Here is a 23,801-nt window from a genome sequence, read left to right as displayed (position 1 = left end):
GCGCAGTTGGCTTTTCTTCTTTGAAAATGGCCATCCTGACATCAAAGAGTTAGTTTTCTTTGCTACCCATTGAATGTAGGGTTTGTCTGTATCAATGAAACTAATTTAAACTTACAATACCTTTAGGTGAAGGTGACTTATCATTTCCTTATTAGCTTGCCTAAGATATTTAAAAAAAAGATACAGACATTTTCTCATCATTTCCTACAGTATTTTAGCTTTAAGATAGTTTTCATGTTCATTTGATTGAATTTATTGAAGCGTCAATGATGGTTAAAAACAAAGGAAGGTCGACGGTGTTTAGAATTATTTAAAATTCTCAATAAATTCTTTCATAAAATTATTTTGACAGTTGTTTTACATTTTTACAAGTAAATAAGGGAATATAAAATTATATTTTCTTTAAGTTGTATAAAAATGCACTCGTGATCGTGGACTGCATCAACATGAATAGAAAGTTTACCTCGAAAACCGGGCCTAACTCTGAAAGATTTTCTTGTTCTTGGAAACGATATCTTGGTTTTCATACTCGAAGAATACGAGCCAATGGTTGGGTGTTGGTATTTGTGAAATAGGAGAATATAGTATTTATGAAACCATTTACTACAGACTCACGATGGACTAGTGCTTAGATACGTAAAGCTTAACCAGATTTTGAGATTAAACCCGGACATTTTAATGTGCTTAATTTGTGTTTAAAATTCATCTCTTGCGGCGGTAAAGAAATATATCCTGAGTATCTATCAAGTCACATTAGAGCAGTGCGTGGAGTTAGTTCCAAACTTTATCCTCAAAGGGAAAGGGATGAAGCCGTGTAAGTTTTTTATCGCGGCGGACGGTCTTTATACATAGATTATGTAATATTGAGAATACTGATGTTTTATTTGTTGCACAATTTTCAAACAAATATAGATAATTCTAGCGCTCGCAAAACAGTCACGTATATTTCTGTCTACTCAGAGCATCGCGAGCTCTGGATTTCCAATATTAATAAAATTAATCTTAGAAGTGCTTCGACAACAATCAATTTACTATAAAAAATAATCCCGCTGAGTTCACTTCGTCCACATTTCTCAAAGCTATTACTGTAAATGGGGCTAAATCTACCATATTGAAATAACATCATTTCATTTTGAATTTCGAGCACATGTCTTGGGATAAAAATTTGGAGCCAACTTCCAGTACGCTGTTCCAATGCAGATTCACATATGGACGAATTTTGTCAAATATAATATAATAGTTTTCCTTCAACGCTCAGCAATAATTATAAACACAGATGCATCTGAAATGTAGATGCTTACCCAGGCTGGAGCCCACCATCTTCGCTTAAGACTTGTTCCAGCACAGTTACTGGCTCAGTGCCCCAGTGGCCACATATTGTCATTAATATTTCACATTTAAGTTTAAATATGAAACTCTAACTAAGATTAACTTCATTAATATAAAAGATAATAAATATGGAACAAAGCGAAACACGGAGCTAAATAAATGTTAAAATTTGGAACGAAACACAAATTACACAGTTGTTTTTAGCTTAGTCTACTATTTTAAGATCCAAGCTAAGCTCTCTAGACCTAAATTAACTTTTATGAATACTCAAGAACCCAAGTCCTAAAGAAATATTGTACTAGAAAAAGCTATTTCGTTTTAACATTGCCGACCTACTTTTAAAAACGTTTTATCAAATATTTTTGCTCTCTGTAACCATTTTAGATTTTTACATTCAAATTGTATGCCCGAAATAGTTATTGTGATTATCTGACTCAAATCTAGTTTCAACTGGTTTTCTTTGTTACACAATATTAAACGTCAGCGATCAAGGCACAGCTGAATTATTTCTTAAATGTGTACTGATTTTGATTATTTTAATTTAGTTTATCAGTTAAAACATTCTCTCCAAAGCTGGAATGAGGATACAAGATTACTATTTTTTTGTTTTTTTGATGAATTTAATGATTACTACTTTACATTGGTGGTTATACTTTGTAAAAGTCTACTATCTCGCACTCATAATATATTCTATCACATAACAGCAATTATTATTGTGATGCAGTTTGAAAGACGATTGAGCCAGTATCACAGGCACAAAGAAACTAACATCTCAGTTCCAAACATCACTGGCATATCGGCGATATAAGTGATCATCAATATTTCTTACAGTTCTAATGGTCTGCCTCACTTTTTTAATTACAAGTTTAGTACTTTAAAAGGAAGTTGTATTGAAAAGGAAAATCTTATTATATATCGGTTCTCTATTTGATATATTTTTGAATATAAAAACAAATATGTTATTAATTACAATCCTGATTATGTTTTAATGTTAAAATATTTGTCGACGATACTCTGAATAAAGTGAAAAGGATGATAATTACAGAAATTCAACACAACATTTATCCCAATAACGCGCAACCCTTATAATTATCTTTCTCTCTTTTATTAACCTGTTATAAAAGCATTCGATTCAATAATAATCAGCTCCCATTATTATCTTGATTGCAATGTTTGTTCAATTTCTTTGCAATCATATGTAGGTATAAAATACTCGGTGGTAGGACTTTCTGCGAGCCCATGTATGACTCACTCATTATAAATTCTACCGCCAAACAGCAATACTTATTATCGTTGTGTTTTAGTTTGAAGGTTAAGTAAGTCAGCGTAACTACTGGGGATATAACGTCTTAGTACCTAAGCTTAATATTTAGCATATATGAAGAATGATTTATATTACTTACAGTCCGCCTATAAAAGAAAATCATAAATTGATGTTCGTATTTCTATTAGAGATTAATATAATTTGATACAATTTGACCAATCACAAAAGTTGATAAACGTATGTAATTCCTCAAGAAGGTTTTTAATCTTTATACTTTGTAGTAACTCACCACTAGATGGCGTCGCACATCAACTTCTATTGAATTTAAACAATTGCCATTATACACAGACATGTCTTTCGAATTATTCTAGTATAATACATTTATTATGATTACGAATATAATTGTTGCGTTATCTAATCATTTAAAAAATTACGTATTGAATCATTGTCTGATTACGTTAAAGCTCTCAAAACAGAACCTCTTCAAGTATAGTCAAGTCACGTCTTCAATCTACGATAAACCGATTACTAATTATGATTTCCCGATCAAAGATGCTAAATCAGAAACGATTTCGATCTTTAATATTCTCATATCAATAATTTAATAATATCAATGATACTCGTTATTAAAGATCTAAATGATCATACACAAGACTAAATACATACGTTCATAAGTTTTGTTAATAAAATTGTATGGCATACAAAATGAAGGAGACATATTCATTCATTAAAATAAGCAGTCATCCCAAACTATAATTACATTAAATCGCCATTGGTTCACAAATACCTCACTGTATACCAAACGCACAATGGGCATTATATGGGACCTGCTTTCGAGAACAATAAATGAGACGTTTACTAAGCATCTCAGTTCACATCGTTGTAATGTAAGCGTTATTCTGAATAAAGTAAATTACATTTTTGTAAAGAGTTGGATATGAGTTGAGAATGTGGAATTAGGTCAGAGTTGAACAAAGAATAATATACAGGGGTGTGTGTGGAAATGAATTTAGATTTGAAAAAAATTCTGAAATGTTTTTAATAACATTTAAAATTTTTGTTATATAATTTTCGTATATTGAATTTCAAATTCATAACGTGATAGCGCGAGATAATGAAATCTAGCCTGAAACAAATGTTGGAGCAATATCAGAATTTATGCAAGCGGTTTACGCAACACTGCATATTTTAGTCGGTGATATGATTTCGACCGCTCCATGTTTATGAGGACAACAGTCTTTCCGAGACATCTGGAAATTACTCCATAAATAAATTCAGCTATCCCAAGTGTTACTACTAGGTAACGTAAGTAGTAAAACTACCTAATATAAATCTCTCATTGGTCCAATAGCTTGTAGAACTAAATTTTACATATTGAGTGGGCCATTCTGAATCTGGAGTTAAGAAATTGACGATGTTACTTAAGAACTGTTATGATGTTACGTAAGACCGATATCTCATCGATTTGGATTCGGTCGATTGCATTGGACTATGATACATAGGATTAGTACAAGTTTGTTAGATCAAATACTTGGAAAGGCAGGCAGGTGTGTAACGCTATGAACTTCCAAATTATAAAGCACTTGTATGTTTTCAAAAGAAACTATATGACTTTTTACCGTCTGGAATTTTAACCCAAAGCATATTTTTATCAAAATCTTCAGCTTCACCCACACAACTAATGAGGCTATAAAGCAAATAATATACACTGAGTAATACTTCTAAGCACATAAAATCAAACAATGATGCCAATGATACGTGGTACTTTTAAAAGTATGAGCGCGATTTTTATCCATTTCAATATTTTCCTATTATAAAGTAAATGATTCTTGAAATTAAGACGCATTGGCGTCAACTCACGCAGTTAACCGATGATAATCTAGACTAGTAGCGACGTGAAATATATGAGTCCAGCACGCAAGCTGACATTTGACATAGTGTCCGGTTATTCTAACTAATTATGGATTCGCCTTATAGGCCAGTGAAGCCCGTGAAGGTCAAGTAATTAGTATCATTATGATTTTTTGATATGTGGTTAGGGACGTTAAAATAATAACAAATTAAAATTTTCAACCCTCTGGGGTGAACGCTAGGGGGTTGAGAGGGTGAAAATCGTTTTTGCTTATAACTATGTGAGAAAAATTGTTAGATGGTTGAAAATTGGACAGAAGGTGTAAATAATTATAACTTACCTTGTATTAAAATTTCAACCTTTTTTGTTTAGTGCAAAAAAAGTTATTTCCCAAAACATGATTTGGTAAAAAAAATATTAACTGTAATTTAAATCCTGCGCGGTTTTGCACTATTGAGATTTCTTGGGTTGCGCAAGCCCACCAGGTAGATACTACCCACTCATCATATATTCTCACCAAGCAGCAAACAGTAACGTTGTGTTCTGGTTTAAAGGGTGCTAGAATAATTACCAGCGTACCAAATGCACAGTGGACATACCATCATAGTTCCCAAGGTTGTTGGCGCATTGGCGATGTCAAATATGGTTAATATTTCTTACAGCCCCAATATCTGGGTGACGATGATCGCTTTCTATTAGATTTACCATAATCCGTTATAATGAGGAGGAATATCAGAGAAATTCAGAGAAATATCATTTTGTAAGCATAAAATAAAAATGCTCCTGTACATTCAAAAATGTTACTGCAACCTCTACTTACCCACATAGCATACATGACGCATAATTTCATCCAATAAACTCAGGTATCGCCATAGCCATTATCTACATTAATTTTCAAGATTTAATTAGTTATCAACATAAATAGAGACAAATGGAGATCACGATCGTTGGATAAGGTTCAAGTTTACCTTACCCGAGACATAATTTGTAAAATTTTGTAAGCCAAATGAACAATACAATTGCGAAATGTTTGTACATGATATATTAATTCAATTCGTTATAAATACACAATTTCATTTCGTTTTCTAATTCAAAATTCAAATAGTTTATTAGGCGTCGATGACTCCATTTGTTCGCTTGAAATGAGTTTTCAAATCGAAACATATGCTGTATTGAAAATTTTCGACGAGTACTGCTTACGACGCCTTGTTTATGAGAATTTAATATTTTTTGGTCATTTTTATCTTTTCTCAACAACAAATTTGTGATTGCGTTCGTAAAGAGATACCGATTTTTTTTGTTGTTTCTCACTATACTAAATAATATCCGAGAAGGTTGGCATTGTTGCCGAAACTATTTTTGTACTGAATTTATGCGATCCAACTCGTATGATATATATTGTACGATTTTGGTATTATATCAGAATTACTTACGCGATTTACAACATTACATGAAGTTGATTCCGTTATGGTGTATAGGTATCGTACATCCATATGATAAAATAGACTTTGTAGGATTAATCTTAACTCGGTCTGCCGGAAACAGCCTTTGCCCGAACCTACTGTATTTTTGCCATTTAATGCAAGAGACAACAAGATGAGAAAAGTTAAATATTGTATAAAATTATTTTCTATCTCTAGTTGTTTTTCCAAATTTTCTGTAAATTTTTCCAAGAAATTTACTGATTATTCATTGATTAACTTCTATCTGTCTGTGTGAGTCAACTTTTGCAATGAAACTTTACAACAGTTCTTCCCGAGAGATTGAGCTGAAATATTGCACACACGTTTGTAGTTGGTGACATTACAGTTTTAGTGCATGGAATAATTTTGAGCGTGAGGTGTTTCCTTTTCGTTACGTTTCCTTATAAAAATAAAAGGTGTTTTATTTATTTTTTCTGTAGTATTTCTAATGGAGGACGACAATATTTTTTGTCATCCTAGATTACAAGTGTTTGTACGTGCCCATTTAAAGGTGATTCATCTAAAAAATGTACCACCTGATAGTTTTCATTCATGACGTATCTTGAACAAAAATATAAATTTATCTGCTTTTGTAAGATGTATTTATATTTTATTTTACATTTGAGGGATTGCGTCTATTAATTTTGTAAGATATCAGTTCTTCATTACTATGATATCATATATATTGACATTTGACATTACTAAGTAGTATACAAAGAAAATTTAGACATGAGTTAAAACCAAGTTAAATAGCTCGAGTTTTTAGTTAGAGACATATATACGGATGTATGAGATATGGAGTTGCATTTCGTCTGACCGCACTCAGCCTTTCAGTACACATAACGAGGTTAGGACAAAGTCTTTGAAACTCAAAATTACCGTAAAACATTTTAATTTAAACTTAGTTTTGCCTCTAGCTCGTCCGACTGGTACGATACAGACTTGATTCCATTTAAAATAGTTCTTCTTTTTGAAGCGAAACTTCAATAGGCGCAATCGGATGAAATTTCAAAACGAAATTGAAATTCCAAAATTCCTTTTAGCCCTAGACACTTAATGTTCGGTTGCACCCCATTAAGCTTAACTATCGTCGATACGACGGACAATTTTAAAGCAAAGGTTTTATATATATACATATATATTATCTTTCTGTCTGTCTGTCTGGTACGCTTTTACGGTTAAACCACTGGACCAATTTTAATGTGTAAATTTAAACGAAACAAACTTTTACTCCAAGGATGGACATCTTCTTGTTAAGGATAAAAGTTTGTAAACATGTTTTTAATGCAGTTTCGTCACAAACTAAATTGCAAGCGGACAAAACCGTGGGTTCAGCTAATCTATATATTTAATATGTGGTGAATTTTAGGGTTCCGTAGCCAAATGGCAAAAAACGGAACCCTTATATATTCGTCATCTGTCTGCTGCATGTCCGTCCGTATGTCACAGACACTTTTTATTGGTGTGACAATCACGTGAAAACTACTACTACTACGTATAGGTATGGCTTGTTGGTTATATGGTTACTAAACATATTATCGTTAAAAACGTTATTTTTAAAGAATTTTAAATAAAACTAACAAAATTAGAACGTAAAATATTTAAAAATTACTATTTTTGTAATAAAGATTTTTGTACCTTATTGTACCCCGGGAATCCCCCCCAGGAATTGGAGGTCCACATAAGAGGGCTGATCGTCAGTGCGTCACAGTAGCATGCATGTGGCGTCAAAGCTGGTTTTTTAGTGGGTGTTCCGGTGTACTTTGCGCAGTCCTGGGCACCGGCGAGTCCCACTTACCCCCACTTCACGTGGGGGAAACGCGTATTGCGATTTTCCAGCGAGATAAAAAAGGTCACCTTATTGTAAGTGGTCACTAACGTCCATAGACATAGACGTTTTAAGAAATATTTAAAAAACTTACAAGCCCTCCCACCATGTAAAAAGGTAACTTATAAAGTCACAAAAAAATACATTTAATCGTTTATAATTTTGGTAACAATTCAATGCATTGTGAAATTTCATTTCACAAAATAAATAATATCGAGCTGATTTATGTAAACCGCTACGATTGGTTAAAATATCATGAATTTTATACTCAAATACGTGTGCATGCGGTTTAATATAAAACCAGTGTCATTTATTTAAGTATACTTTAACGAGTGATTTTATTAATATCTACAGTCATGTAACTTCGTTAATATAAAACATATTTTCATGTAATTCACAATAATAATTAAATAAATATTAAGTTGGAATTAAAAGTTGCTTATTAACTTCCGGGATAAAATAAAATAAAGTGCGTGTAGCTGAACACATAACAGAAGTAAAACATTTATGCGTCAGAAAAGTTAATCGAAATTCGAATATACTTCAAAAATCATTACAGATAACCAAAGAAAAGTCAGGGTCAAATTAGACCCCGCAGATAATGGTAAAGCTGGAGACCATAGGCGGGGCGCCCAACCATACTTTATTGGGAGTAGAGACCGCCAGAATACTCTTTTCAACTGGGCGCTTGTTGTGCTTAAGGTGCTGAGAGTAATAACTTGCTACTCCAACACGCGCAGATTTACTCAGGATGATAATTTTGATTACTGAGAAGATCAAACATAAATTACATTTATAAGAACTCACTGTTAATCGAATTTTCGATCGATCAACATATTGGATCAATTGGACTATTTTAGTTTAAAAAGAGTTGAAATTTAAATGATAAAGCAACAGCTTTATCATAAATATATAACCTGTTTCTATTTTTATCCGTTGACTTCGAATTTTCTATATAAAAAAAAATGTTATTCTTTCAAAGAATATATTTCCTACTAAAGATAAAACTACAGTAGGTCAGCTCTTTGACAACAAATAAAAGAGACGAAGAAATATTTCACTTCTTTAACGGATTTTCACTGAAATTTCTATTTTGCTTTGTTTGCATACATATACTATGCTGACTGTACTGCTTACGTCAGCAAAACAAAGTAACTTTTTCATTTAAGTTTTAGAAAAGTTACCTTAAGTTTCCGTGTTACTTAAATATCGATGTATTTCATTTTCAAATTATTGCGAATTTCGGATTTGAAGATAGAAAATCCCTTAACTCACCCTTAAAAATATTATTGCGTGGTTATATATATCTCTACATGATTGATGTAGGACAAATAAGAATTCATTTGTAATTAATTAAAATTCTGTCTATGTCAATTGTTTGAAATAAGTAAATACTGAGTTATTTGCCGGTTCTTCTCGGAAATATGTTCATTTTACATTTTTAGCAATACCTAAATTTTTTTCACTCATAGCATTCAACTCACCAACCATTGTTGCTTTACTATAATGTTTCGCGCACTTCAGCTGCCTTTTGTTATATAACCTGATCTAATGCACAGTTGTCTGGTTGTGAATTTTCACCAAGGTCGAGGTTATTTCAAATAATGTCTTTTTTTTCGAAATTTCGTACATAAGACAGAAATCTTACTAAAATCTTACTTCATAGGAGGCTTACTAATATTTTGATAAAAAAAAACGGAGCTATCACTCTAATGTCCAATTTGTAAATTAATCAATCAAAGGCGTGGCTACTTAATAAAAAAATGTGTAATTAACTAATAAAACTTCAAAGGAAACTCTTTATTTTTTGACGAGGCTTAATAAAACAATTTCAAAAAAGTAAATTGCTTTAAATCATGGGCGAAAATTAATATTTTTGAAGTAAAAAAATATTCTCGAATAAATTTAAACATAATTTTACAACTTAAGCAATCTCGGAACAACTTACAAAGACTTTAATCATAATTGAGATGAACTTATTACTACAATATTAATCACTCTAATATCATAAATTAAACGCTTTGAAGATAAATTTAGTTCAAATCAATAGAATGGTCATCGTTGTTTTTGACTGTTTTTTGGACGAAATATTATGTATAACAAGCTGTGCCCGCGACTTCGTGCGCGTTAGAATTTAACAAAAAAAGTTATTGTCGTAGTCACTCCTTATTACATCAGCTATCAACCAATAAAAGTCCCTTTAAAATCGGTTCAGCCCATCCAGAGATTAGCCGGAACAAACAGACAGACAATAATTGAAAAATATGTTATTTCGGTATATGTACCGTTTATACATACATATGGATTTAGTAAAAAGCGGTTATTTGAATATTACAAACAGACACTCCAATTTTGTCATAATAGACGCCAACTTCGGTAGTTATAAAACAATTTCTTTTTTGGTACGGCTTTGTGCAAGCTCCTCTGAGTAACTACCACCCATAATCACATTTACTAACAAAGCAATACTTTGTATTGTTGTGTAACAGTTTGAAGGATGAGTGAGCCAGTCTAACTACAAGTACAAAGGACATAACATCATAGTTCCCAAGCTTGCTTGTAAATTGGTAACGTAACGTATAGTTAGTATTTCTACCAGTGTTGCTAATGCAAAAACTCTAGATTTAGATAATACAGCGGGCATAGCAATCGAATTGTGTACATGAGTTTTTTGGGTGTAAATAAAATAATAATAATTATTATTAAACTGGATATGGACGGTTGGTTGGATCATAACCATCAAGTGGTCCATTTGCTAGTTGCCGTCTTACGTAGGTATATTTAATAAAAACAATGTGTATCAGACTTATCCTACTAAGGGTTTCGCAATGCCTGGAATCGGTTTCTTTAACCAAGATCAAGTGCATAACGGTTTTAAAATACATCATAAATAAACTGATTGATAAAGTTTCACTCTCAGAGCACTAAATCTAATATTCTATATAACAATTCATGGAATTATGGTAATTTATACCAAATATAAATCATCCAGTTGTTTGAGCGTGATTGAGTAACAAATATACACAAAACATTAATTTATGAACTACTAGCGACCCGCCCCGGCGAAAATATGTATTTATTTACGACATCACTTTAGAAACGTCTAAAATAATCAGTGTTTCTCTACAATATTGTGAATGTATACCTTCCTCTTGAATCTATCAACCAATTAAAAAAACCGCATCAAAATCGTTATATCATTTCAAAGATCAAAGCATACACAGAGACAGACAGCCGTAAGCGACTTTGTTTTATACTATGTAATGATTGGTAAAATATTATATTATTTTTTATGAGGTATTTAACATATCCCAAAATAGCTAATTAAAGTTCTGCATAAAATGTTCTGCCGCTTATGGATATAATTGATTGACCGCTTCGATGTTAAGGTATCGGAAAAAAATAAAACATATGTATCTCAATTTACGATAGTTCAGATTTACGTACGGTGCTTTATGTGAAACAAAGATTTATTCTGTGAAATCTTCAAAAACATTAAGGGAAGCATCAGTCCGTAAATGTTCTCGGCAAATATATTCTCGCTCTTAAGAAATCTCTTCCTCAACATAGATTAAGTATTTGAAAACTCACTAGGGCTTTCCCGGATTGGAAGTTGCCATCCTCGGTTAAGATCTTGTAAAATACATTCAGAAATCTCGGATTTTTTTTAAGATAATTGAAATAAGACTATTATTTATTTATCCTTATAATTTCGTCATTTAAACCAATAGTTATGAAGAGACTCGTACAAAAAAGCTGCTTCTAGTCATATATGCACTCGAGTAGTTTTACTTTTTTTTTCAAGTCAATTTAAAATAGTTTTTAACCGACTTCAAAAAGGAGGATGGTTTTTTTTTATTTGAAAGCTAATCCTCCCGGTGTGGTCCCATTTTAATTTGGTCCAGTTCTAATGATGGTACCCATAAGAAAATCATATAAGTTTTAAATTTGCATTAAGTATGTGCGCGACAAATGGGTGAATAACTCAATATCACGGCAACCAATTTTGATGATTCTTTTTTTATTGGAATGCATATAGTTCAAGGATAGTTTGGTGTCAGTTTGGTTAGGTTCGGATCATAGGATCCATGACAAAGTAACCGAACTCTTCAATTCTGTGGAGCAAATTAATGATACTCGGTCGAATCTTTTGTTGCGTCAAATCTGAAGATGTTTTTAAAATTGTCACATATAATAAAAAATATTAAGCATTTATTTTTTGTATATCAGCATCAAGTAGCTTAGAAACATAACATAATTTGAAAAAATTGTATTCCACTTGACTGGCAAGTGCTGTTTAGTCCTCGTATTTTAACTCGTTATATAAAAATGTCAAAACTCACGCTTTCATTACACGTGTTTTGAAAACACGGATGTTATTGGATGTATTTAGTAAAAGAAATAAGGTGTTTTAATATGATTTCTTAAGTGTATTGCGAGTTTTTATTACACCGATGTTTAGTTCAATAAATGGTCGTTTTTCTTAAATTCTTAAATTGCATTTGTTTATTGCAATTTGACATAACTTGTATATCATATATTTGATACATAAAAATGTAATAAATAAGTATTTAAAAGATAAAGATAAAAGATAAGATTTGGAATTTGTTTATTTTACAAAACAGGTTTATTAAAAAATAATTTAAAAAATTGTGTTCACATATTATATTCTTAAAACAATTATAATAATGAATATACTTTATTAACAGAAGCAATTTAAAGGATTTTTTTCTTGCTATACTTCACGTACAGGATAATAATTCCTCCTCATAATACAGAAGTTCCACAAGGAACACAAAACTCTTCTATGTCTAAATGCGGGCAAAGTCAAAATGCTTTATTATACCATTCGTTCATGCAAATAATTAATTTCAATAAAATAGTCATTATCATTATTATAATAAATGAATTTCTTAATTTTTTACTACTGTTATAAAATTCATAATTTAATTTGTAATAAATGTAAAATTGAAATTATACTTGACACTTTATAACTGGCGGTTTAGCGAGAAACTTCATCGTGTAGTTTTAATGGCTCCATATGGGCGCGCTTCTTAAAAAAATATCATATTTTCATCATGGACAAAAAGAAGTATAACTTCAAAAATGCTCTCAGTTAGAATAAGATATTATATTATTTATAAATGATAATTTAAACACAAAATTGACAATCAATTTTCATCCGAAGTTGGACCGCATTAATTACGTCATCTTTGTTTCAGGTCTGCTCTTCCACAGAGCCATCTTAATGTCAGGATCAGGTTTAAGTCCTTGGTCACTAGTGGCTGACCCAAATAAGTACTCAGAGATAGTCGCCACTCACGCCAACTGCTCCCCTGGTAAGCAAATTTCGAATTGTTTGACTTCAAAAATCTTGACAGATCCTTCTTAAGTGCTTTTAATGTTAAATGGTGTCTTATATTCGTTCGCGTTTTATTAATCTATCAATTTCGTCTCATTTTCTAACTTGTATAATTTTAGAGACCATTTAGATTTATTAAAGCTATTGACATACTTATTATTATTTATCAGTCGCTAGTCGTTTAAGGCTCAAAAGTACAACAGTACAAATTACGTCTAACAATGTAAATTTGGTAGGTTCAACCTGCCTCTTGGTCATTTACGCAAAGGAAACGAGAAGAATACGAATAATTCTTCTTAAACAGGCATTGAAAGTTTTTATTTCAAAATAATGATACTATTTTTTATAACAGAACTTACTCCACCGGCATTGCTGCGATGTTTACGAGAACGACCACTCGAGGCCTTATTATCAGCACCTGTCCAAGCTCCGGACTTTGCTTACGCCTTCGGTCCCAGCGTCGATGGAGTTGTGATCGGTCAGTTACAAATATTCTTAAATTTATTACATTATTATTGACATAAACATAACATAATCAGCCTGTAAATTTCCCACTGCTGGGCTAAGGCCTCCTCTCCCGTTGAGGAGAAGGTATGGAGCATATTCCACCACGCTGCTCCAATGCGGGTTGGTGGAATACACATGTGGCAGAATTTCGTTGAAATTAGACACATGCAGGTTTCCTCACGATGTTTTCCTTCACCGCCGAGCACGAGATGAATTATAAACAAATTAAGCACATGTAAATTCAGTGGTGCCTGCCTGGGTTTGAACCTGAAATCATCGGTTAAGATGCACGCGTTCTAACCACTGGGCCATCTCGGCTCCATTATTATTGTTCGTACATAAAATATTGTACTTATTTAGTTATTTGTTTCTCAGAACTAACCTTTAAATAGTATACAAGGAGGAATATTACGCGTAATTTCTTCGAAACAACTAATTACAAGAGACTATTTAACGTGAAATTTGGCAGATAATACGAATATACAAATTTTTACAAACCGATTTTTTTTATGAACTTCAGCAAATAATAATATGATAAAATAAGCTATATAATAAATATGATAAAATTTATGTAACGGTCATAGCAAAGACAAATATATTTTTCCAAAGTAAATGCTCCGTTGAAATGTCCAGTTAGCAAACTGTGGCTGAAGGACAAACAATGAAATAAGTTTGAGGAAATTCGCAAGTAGTACGAATGGACAGAGCGTGACGGGAATACTACGTAATACAAGATAATTCTGTTGAGGTGCCTTTACCCAACTTTGTTGTTCCAAAGGATTATGCGATGTTCAGTTAGTTATAGCAATTCATGTCGTGTTAATATTAAACAAAAAGTTCTATTTTAGTTTTAGCTTCATGAGGATTCATTTATTTGAAATTATAAGACGTGGGTTTAAGACGTTTTCCTCTTTAGATTTATTTGGAGTAACGATTTTTTTTCTGTAATATATTTGTGTTTTCAATTAATTTATGAGTATATCTAAACGATATGTGATTTATTGATTTTAAAACGGCGATTCGACACCATCAAGTTTCATATTCAGCAGCTAGTACGAATTTCTCGACGGTAAAACTCCATACTTTTTTATTAGCTGAACGCGACCTAATCTTAAACCCTCTATATTACCTTATCTTATAAGTTAGCTTCTAGATATAGCTGGTGGTAGGTCTTTGTGCAAGCCCGTCTGGGTAGGTAGCCACTCACTCATCAGATATTCAAACGCCAAACAGCAGTACTCAGTATTGTTGTGTTCCGGTTTGAAGGGTCATTTGGTTGTGCATTGGTGATGTAACCACTTACCATCGGTGGCCCATTTGCTCGTCCGCTTATCTATATCACAAATAAAATGTTCAATGAGGTAGGCATCTATTGCCCAAAAATGTATATAAGCCATATACGTTTGCTGGTAATAGATATCCAAACATAAATTAAGCCAATTCATGCTGGACCAATTGAAATTTAAATTGAATTTAGGGTATAAAAATAATCAATTGTAACAAAGCAATCATTTAAAATTACATTTAAGACGAACTAAACTCAATAACGACAAATCCGTGTGCTTATCACCATAATCGCCAAGTAAATCCGTTAAACGATCGCGTTCTATTCACTCGGTCACAATAGTAGTATTAGGTAAACAACTAGTACTAAGTCTAACCAAGCCGAGATGATGCACGGATAGAATATAAATAATATTCAGATTTTCTATACTAATAATTATTGATAAATTTAAGTTTCCTTTCATACTAAAAAACAATTCGCATTTATCGTATGGAATTAAAAATAGTGTGACCTCCTCCTCCTTGTAAGGATAAAATTATCCTGAGAGGTAAAATTAAAAATTTGTAACTGCAATTAAGTTTTAGTTCTAGTATAGCAGTAGACCTAAAAAGTCATGAAAAAGAGGTCTACTAAAAACAAAATATTATACAAAATAAATATGTAAATAACCATTAAGTAATGATAATTTCATTTGATAACTCTTTGGGGCACGATTCGAAGAGATGAAAATTAAAGTTGTTAAATTTCGTTCAATCGAGTGTTCAATTTACTATGTTAAATTGTTTTGTAAGTCGAGTGCGCTCAACCTACAAGCGAGAAAAACTATTCACAATTTAAGTGAAAGCATTTTTAACAACAGTTATGTAAGATTTTTATAACCGATCTTTGAAAATCATCAAAATGATGTTAGATGTATAGTCGTATTAGAGCAATAGTAGTCATGACAAATTTTGGTTATTTTCCACATACACTAAAGTCATGTGTGGGTAATACATTGTTTTTTTTAATTTTATTTGTAATCATGAAGTACATATGAACCGTGATATAATGTTTTGTATATGAAACAGATAGTTTTTGTGGATTCTGCAGTTGTTATCGTAGAATTTCTCGGTTGACAAGCCGTTCGCGTCCGAGCTCCGTTATTAAATTGTCTCACGAAGTTTTCTCATCTCGTTCCCTTGTGTCGTCGATGTTTTCAGTTATCTCAGTTCGTTCAACGAGGAATCCTTTTGATTTTGTACTCACTTCTCCTTTTTTTAGCTTCAAAGAGAATAATTTTTTCGAAGTTGTACAAGAATTTTTACCTTCGTTTATATCCAATATTCCTTTATAATAATAATCTTTGATAACGAGTGAAATGTATCAGTCTTTTTTATTTCAGTTAGAACTATGTAACAAATGCCTGCTTACACGTATATTTTCTATGGTTTATACGATTTTATATAAATCTATTTAAAATTGATGACATGTTTTCAATGGACCATTTCGTAGCTCGTTCTCTAATATAAACGAAAACCCTTGTTTATATGAAAGTGACATCTTAAGAGTTGTGATGTGTTATCTAGTCACGTATTCTAAGAAGTGTGTTCAAATCTTCAGACTCGTCTCGTAACAACTTGACCTTGTTTTTTTTTTCTTAGATACCGGAGATATGCTTATTAATCCGGAACCAGGGTATGAATGGCAGCTGGCACGTGCTGCTCTTGGTAGAGGAGCGACTGCTGTTAATATTATCAATGCGGTTCTGATGCGCAAAAGTGCTATAGCTCAGCTCACAAAGTAAGTAAATATTTCTAATGTCATAGTTATGTAAACAGAAAACATTATTATATCTGATAAGATCTAAAGTTTCATTGATTTTATCTCGTAACTGCGTCCCTTTAACCTTTCCGACACCATACCTATTGAAAGTAAAACCGATATTTATTTAAAGATAAGAAACCTAATATTTATTTTCATTTCAGATACGATCTCATGTTGGGAGTAACAAAAGCAGAAGCGTATTTCGCTTTCAGTGGAGATGATGTTCAATATGGAATAGAAGCGGATCGGAGGTCTAAGATTCTTAAATCCTTTGTACGAAACACGTATAGTTATCACCTTTCAGAAATTTTGGCTACAATTATTAACGAGTACACGGACTGGGAAAGACCCGTTCAACATCCTATTAATATAAGGTATATGATACATTGAAACTTTTATTTTGTAGTCGTATTTTTAGAAATAAAAATTGTGATTTATTCTTGCAAATATTTGACGACTGATAAAGACTGGATTCGGCTGCTTGTTTCAATTATTTAGATGATCTATTTAGATATCTATATTTCTGCTTCTATTTTAAAAATTACGCTAATTGACATTCTGGTAAAATATATTTTTACTTTTAATTTGTGAATTAGTCAAGGATATAACGTTTAGCCTTGGACAAAAATAATTTATCAAATTTCAAATCAATAACAAAATTTATTAATAATAAAATGCAAGAATGACAGAGGAACAAATAAATTTAAACTTTCAAATTATATCAGGGACGAAACACTCGAGGCATTGAGTGACGCACAAGTGGTAGCTCCCACTGTTCTGACTGCAGACACTCATTCAGCTTTAAGAAGGAACTCTTATCTGTATGTGTTTGACTACCAGACTAAATACGGAGACTATCCACAGGTAAGATACTGAGTATTGTAATATTTTTATAAGGGTTATCTATTAGTCGTCTAGTCATAAGTATTTAGTAGTAATTCTACTACCAAGTAAGCCACAAGACAGTGTTTAAATTATTAAAAATTAAAATGAATTTTAGTATAGTTTTTTATTCATAAATACTTTAAAGATTAAGGGTGTGAATTATATGACTCTAGTTCCCATGATCCTGGAACTATATCAATTTGAACTACAATAGTTACTTTATCAAGCCGTAGAATGCAATTTTATAATCATAAACGATTAAAAAATATAAACAGTAAATAGATAGTCGTGTTAGAATATAAAAATGCAATTTGGAACTTACCCAAACAAAATATTTTCAACTAACGAATTTTATATTTGATTTTCACAATTGATCAACGTAGACCAAGATCCTATACAATTTTTCAAATGGCCTCGTGTATCATAAACACGAAAATAAGCAGACTAGATTTACTTCTATTGGATCTAGAAGTTCTACACTCATTAAGTGCATTAGGAATTGTATACAAAAATGAAATCTTGCCAAATTCGATACTCCATATACGATATAAGTCCAAACTGACATACATAAGATGCCTTTTCGAAATTTGCGACATAACTTGGCCCGTTAACGGTATATTCTTACCGCGTTTGCCAAAAAGCATAATCGTCTGAATTCCTTTCTTATTTATTCATAGCATAACTAGCGTGATAAAACTTTGGTTATTGGTTGCCAGAAAATATTGAATGATAAAAGATGTCTTGTTTTAAAATTTATTTCTATTTGTTTGTTAGCACATAACTTTTTAAACTGTATCTCATGTAACTGTTCGAATTTTTGAATTCATTTACTTTTAAATTTACTTTGCGGAGTTAATATGATATCTTCGTTGATTATTATTTTTTTGTAATTAATTAAAATACATACCATGAAAATTGCATTTTATAAATTATTTATGTATCTGATTTAAATAATATTCAATAGAAAATATGATTGGAACGTTAAAAATTCTCATTTGTATTCCGCATTGTAATTTTTAAAGGTTTTTTTCTAGAGGAAGTCTATTTAGCATTCTGATTTAAACGTTCAGCAGGGTAATTACCATTCCGAGGAACGAAACATCTTAAATGCCAATGTGGGTTATTTTTGCTACCGACATTATTAATATATAGAAACATATTTGACCGTTTACGTTCAATTAAGAATCTGACCCTGGATCTCTTGTGGCGTCAACAGTTAATAAATAAAAATCTGTATTATCACATTATTAAAAGTCTATACAAACAAAATTATAGCCATAATTCAAAAATCGAATTAATTTAAAAAATATAAAAATCTTTTGCAAATATTTGAAATTGACCTGATTCTTATCTGGCAACCAATGGAATATTAATCATCTAAATCTTATTACACGCCCAAGTTCCATGATCAAACACTTCGATTAAGCTACAAGTAGTAATTAAAGTTGGTAATTTTAAATGAAACATTTATTAATCAATCCATTAGAATCTTCGCGATAAAATACTTGATATTTTATTGGCGAATATTAATATTGAGACAAAATTAGACTACCACGTCACCATGTTTCGAATACACCGAAACAAGAAATATCGAAACGACTTATGTGATGAGTTGAGAAGAAGAATGGCAGCAGACAATTTTAAGCAAAATAAGAAGCCAATATTTTAAAATAAGAATGCAATATTTTATTTGTATTTCTAAATTTCACTTGTAATTAAAACCAAATAATAAATCTAGAAAATAGATCGATCGATATTGTCTGGGTTGTGTAAAACTTCGGTCTTCGCAAGCGGTTAGTTTGTTAGCGGGAGCTATTAATATACCAGAATATCTCAAGTTACTCACTCCACTGGTTGTTGTTACTAACGAGATACTGAGCCAATGAGGTGGTCAGGCTACCTATCTAAATTACCGGCTCGTTTGTATTTACGTGCTTCGTGTACTAGTTTTAAATTGATTTTTATTGTGTTCGCCTAAATTGACAACGTTTTCGGCTTAGTTGAATTTTACGGTCTCAGATTTAGTGTTTGATTGATTGAGGAATATATTTTACGTTTATGTTTTACGAAATATATTTTATTTGCTTTAGCTTGTTATAATTTTACAATCCGTTAGTGAGTTTACATCGGCTTTAAGGAGGTTTTTGATTGAAGCCTTATCAAGCATTTTTCCACAAGTTTTTTTGTGCGATTCTTAATGCACTACTCATTATATTGCATTTGTAAACTAAACAGTTTTAATGTTCAGGCGAATTTTATCAATCATTACGTGATAAGTTTGCTTGCTCGTTTGTCAGTTATGCTACTGAAATTTGATATATATTTATTATTAGATGTATAATAATACTTATCACAGTGATAGTTTATTTCCTACAACTAATAAAATCAATGTTTACAGCTACTGTAATATTTTATAGATCTACCAATGCAATACTTAATTTTTAAGTCTCTCAATTCAAATCAAGCAAAATTGATATTGAGTTGAGTCTTTCTATGAAATATGAATGCACTTTGACAGATTATCCAACGTCAGTAATACTTTACTATTAAAATGTTGTTTACTCGAGCTACCTCAAGACGGTCGATACATTAGCCACGAAACATAAATCTTAAATGTTTCATAAATTGTGTATTTTAGATAACTCACACTGTCAATACATCTTCCAATGTGTCTTTGAATAGGAAAAGACATAAAAATAACCTCTTTGATCGGAAATGTGTAAAGTTTTAAAATAAACCATCGCTCCCGTATTTTATTTGAACGGTATATGAAAATGTTACTTCATATTTTAATATTGCCTTTGAAAATCGTAACGTAGCTGAAAGTCAAATATTGAACGTTGTAAAACTCTCATTTTATATTTTATACTTTTTTTTTCATAATTTCAATGCTTCTTTACTAACATTTTCTTTACTAGAATTTTACGCAATCACGCTTGAACAGTTAAACAGATTCTAATAAAATTTGACATAAAATTCGATATGATGTGGAATAAACATGACTAAAATATTCGTACTCAAATTTATTTTACAACTAGATATGGCGTTTCGTAACGGTTAATTCGAATAAAATGAATTTCAATGAACAAAACATTTGAAAAACGACTCATTGTTCTCAAGTAAAAATTATTTTGCATTTTGTAATTTTTGGAAATAATATAATTTTGCGGAACATTTCGTTATTCCTCGAAATTATCTTTTGACATGGCAAGTTTTGGTTAATTTGGTTTGAGTGTATTGTCATGATTGCTAATTTTTGTGAGATTTTCAAATTCTAGCGACTATTTAATGTATCTCAATAAATCATTTTTGATGAAAAAGAACGAAGGATCGGGTAAAATTTTTCATATAACAATACTTTATATTTAATAAATATTTTCGCTTACAGCGTCAAGGCTGTATTCATGGTGAAGAGCTTCCATACATATTTGGAGCACCTCTAGTCGGCGGACTGGCACATTTTCCTCGGAACTACACAAAGTCTGAAGTGGCGCTTTCGGAATCAGTCATGCTATATTGGGGAAATTTCGCGAAGACTGGGTGAGCTATTGTGTTAAAAATTGACAAACGCATTTAACCTTTTAAAATGTGTTATTCTATCATATATTGCAATCATTAAGTGTCGAATAAATAATGATATTCAATATTGATAACAGAAATCCAAATGAAGCTCAAGAAAGTGATCCTATTAGAGCAGGCAGACAAGAAAGGGTAAGAATGAAGAATATTGAATGGACTGCATATGAAGCGGTGCATAAAAAGTACTTAAATATTGACATCAAATCGAAGCTAAAGAATCATTATCGAGCTCATAGGTGAGTAATTTAGAAATACATTACAAAGATAATGCTCCTGCAGTAAGATAAACCTAAATCGTAATTCATGTAACCATCCATGCAACTCTTTAACTTCTTTTTTTCAATTACTCAAAGTTCTTACTTTTACTTATTAAGTGTGAGGTTATGTTGTCAAAGTATTTTACTATTTTACAACTACTAAATAAGTTATTGTGTTGCCCACAGACTATCGTTCTGGTTAAACTTAGTACCCGATCTCCACCGACCTGGTGGAGAAGATGTCCCTCAGTCGCATCATCAATTAGAAAATGAAGAATCTTCATTGCAACCTACGCTCAAAACATTTACACCACCTTTCAAGAAGGTTACAGAAATGGTGTTAACTGATTCTGGAGTAGCTACCAAAGTTCCATTACTGACTGTTATAAATGTTACATCCCCATTAAACTTTAATATTGTAGGATTAAGTGCCGTTACTCAAAGTACTATTGGAATGTCTGAAGTTCATAAAACTGATGGATCAACAACATCTCCACCTGAAGACGGTTTTGCAGCATATTCGACTGCATTGAGTGTAACAATAGCCATCGGATGTTCATTACTCATACTTAACGTTCTCATATTCGCTGGGGTATATTACCAGCGAGATAAGACGAGAATGAATGGTCAGGATGGACACGCCAATGGCTCGCATTTAAAAAAACGTGTAGAGAACGGTCAGATGCCGAACAATATTTGTGGTGATTTGGAAGGGGCCCTGACTTTTCAAACAAGTTTAAAAAATGACCCTGCTACAATTTTAAGTCATCATCATACACACTCACACCATCAGCTACCTCCTCCAGAATTTGCCGATCTCCCTAGTAATAATGTCGCAGGTATGGCAACTTTACCTCGAGCCCCTCCACCTCCTAAGATAGGAAAAAGTAACATAAATACTCTAGCCAGTGGCCAGCTGCAAGAAAATCAGCCACTGTTATCAGCTCATCAAATGCAAATAATGAATACTAGTACTCTAACGAAGAAGAACACTCAGTTGAACGCGAAATCGAATGTAACAATGGAGGAGTTGAGAGTGTGACGCCAGCGTGCCTGACTGCAGCGCGCCGGCAGTTGCAGTGATGTGGTCCACCACGACGAGATCGTGTGACTCCCGCCGGACCTTCTCAAGTGCGTTACAGATTATATATGACTTTAAACGCGCTTGCATTTAGAAGGCGTTAATAGTGACAAATTTAAAAGACTTGAAATTATTAGTGAGAGTGATGTTACTAACAATCTATTTAAAGTAATATTATTACCATATCCATAAAAGTTGATGGTGAATCTAAATCTGATTGAAGTGTTTAACGATGTACTGGACGTTATTGATGTATTCGATGTAAATGTTTGTATATAAATAGTATGTAGACTGTAAGTTTGTGTACATAATATATTATATGATAATGAGGCTCAGCCGCATATCCATCCTAATTATGAAGATTTACTAAATTGATACTAAATTGCAAGCCCTTTCTGCCGCTGACATCAATAAAAAACATTTTAAGTTTTGTTTATTCTTGATGTTTATTTAAGATATAGATGAAACGTTTGATAAATTACAAATCAAATTAAAAATGTAGTCATAATGTTAATATAATTGAAATATTATACGAAAATTGGAAAAACGTAGTAACTAATGAATCGATTACGTGTGAAACACCAAAATTTCAACCAACTGACGCTATAGAAGTAAGCAATAATAATTGTAACAATTTATTTCCATTTTTACACGTAATTTTAAATAACAAAAAGCTAGAAACTAATGTACAGAAGTTATACCACCTACGGTATATAATGTAATGGTACCCGTTGCGGCTACCCACATTTATTCTTCTTTAAACATATTAGGTGATCTTATAAAGATTTCAACAAAATAGGTTTTCTTTAAATTTTCACAATTATTTCTTCTAATTTTTTACATAGATGGACCAATAGTTTTTGTAAATATGTAAATAAAGTTAGCTAACGGTATAACAGGTTGTAATGATGCATTAACCCTTGTTCGATTTACAATGACATTGTCATTGACTGATTAAATAGAAACTCTCAGTGTTATAATGAATATCTAAAATTATTGAACTACCTTCACTTTGAATATTTTATTAGAAACCTGCAATTTTTTAGATTAATAACTCTGTGAAAATATTTATCTATAATTTTCATTTATTAAAAACTGGTCATAAAAATATCATTTGCTGTTCACTTTGATGCGATTCTTACGTTACATTCATATTGAACTCGTCTGCAACAATTCATATTTTATTTTTTTTATGTTAAGGTGATATTGTTTCCGGCTCGCTTAGTCGTTTATTAAATTTTTCATACATTTACCATGTAATGTTTAACTGTATTCCACGGATATTACTTTACAAATAATATACTTT

At 31.7% G+C, this 23,801-nt stretch overlaps 1 protein-coding gene across 2 annotated transcripts in view; it reads left to right on the top strand.

Annotated features, from left to right (window-relative positions):
- The window catches only part of Nlg3 (Neuroligin 3), a 119,374-nt gene extending 96,156 nt beyond the window's left edge, over positions 1 to 23,218 (top strand). For both annotated transcript variants that reach the window (XM_026629047.2, XM_026629046.2), the window contains exons 5-12: positions 12,959 to 13,075; positions 13,451 to 13,576; positions 16,531 to 16,669; positions 16,855 to 17,067; positions 17,419 to 17,557; positions 20,967 to 21,118; positions 21,235 to 21,393; positions 21,601 to 23,218. In XM_026629047.2, the coding sequence (XP_026484832.1) occupies positions 12,959 to 13,075; positions 13,451 to 13,576; positions 16,531 to 16,669; positions 16,855 to 17,067; positions 17,419 to 17,557; positions 20,967 to 21,118; positions 21,235 to 21,393; positions 21,601 to 22,456 (1,901 nt within the window). In that variant the 3' untranslated portion in view covers positions 22,457 to 23,218. The remainder of the gene's footprint in view (positions 1 to 12,958; positions 13,076 to 13,450; positions 13,577 to 16,530; positions 16,670 to 16,854; positions 17,068 to 17,418; positions 17,558 to 20,966; positions 21,119 to 21,234; positions 21,394 to 21,600) is intronic.
- The last annotated feature ends 583 nt before the right edge of the window (positions 23,219 to 23,801 follow it).

This window comes from Vanessa tameamea, chromosome 5 (genome assembly GCF_037043105.1).
Source record: "Vanessa tameamea isolate UH-Manoa-2023 chromosome 5, ilVanTame1 primary haplotype, whole genome shotgun sequence".
Classification (NCBI taxonomy): domain Eukaryota; kingdom Metazoa; phylum Arthropoda; class Insecta; order Lepidoptera; family Nymphalidae; genus Vanessa; species Vanessa tameamea.
The sequence above is the reverse complement of the archived record's forward strand: the minus strand, read 5'-3'. Positions and strand labels throughout refer to the sequence as shown.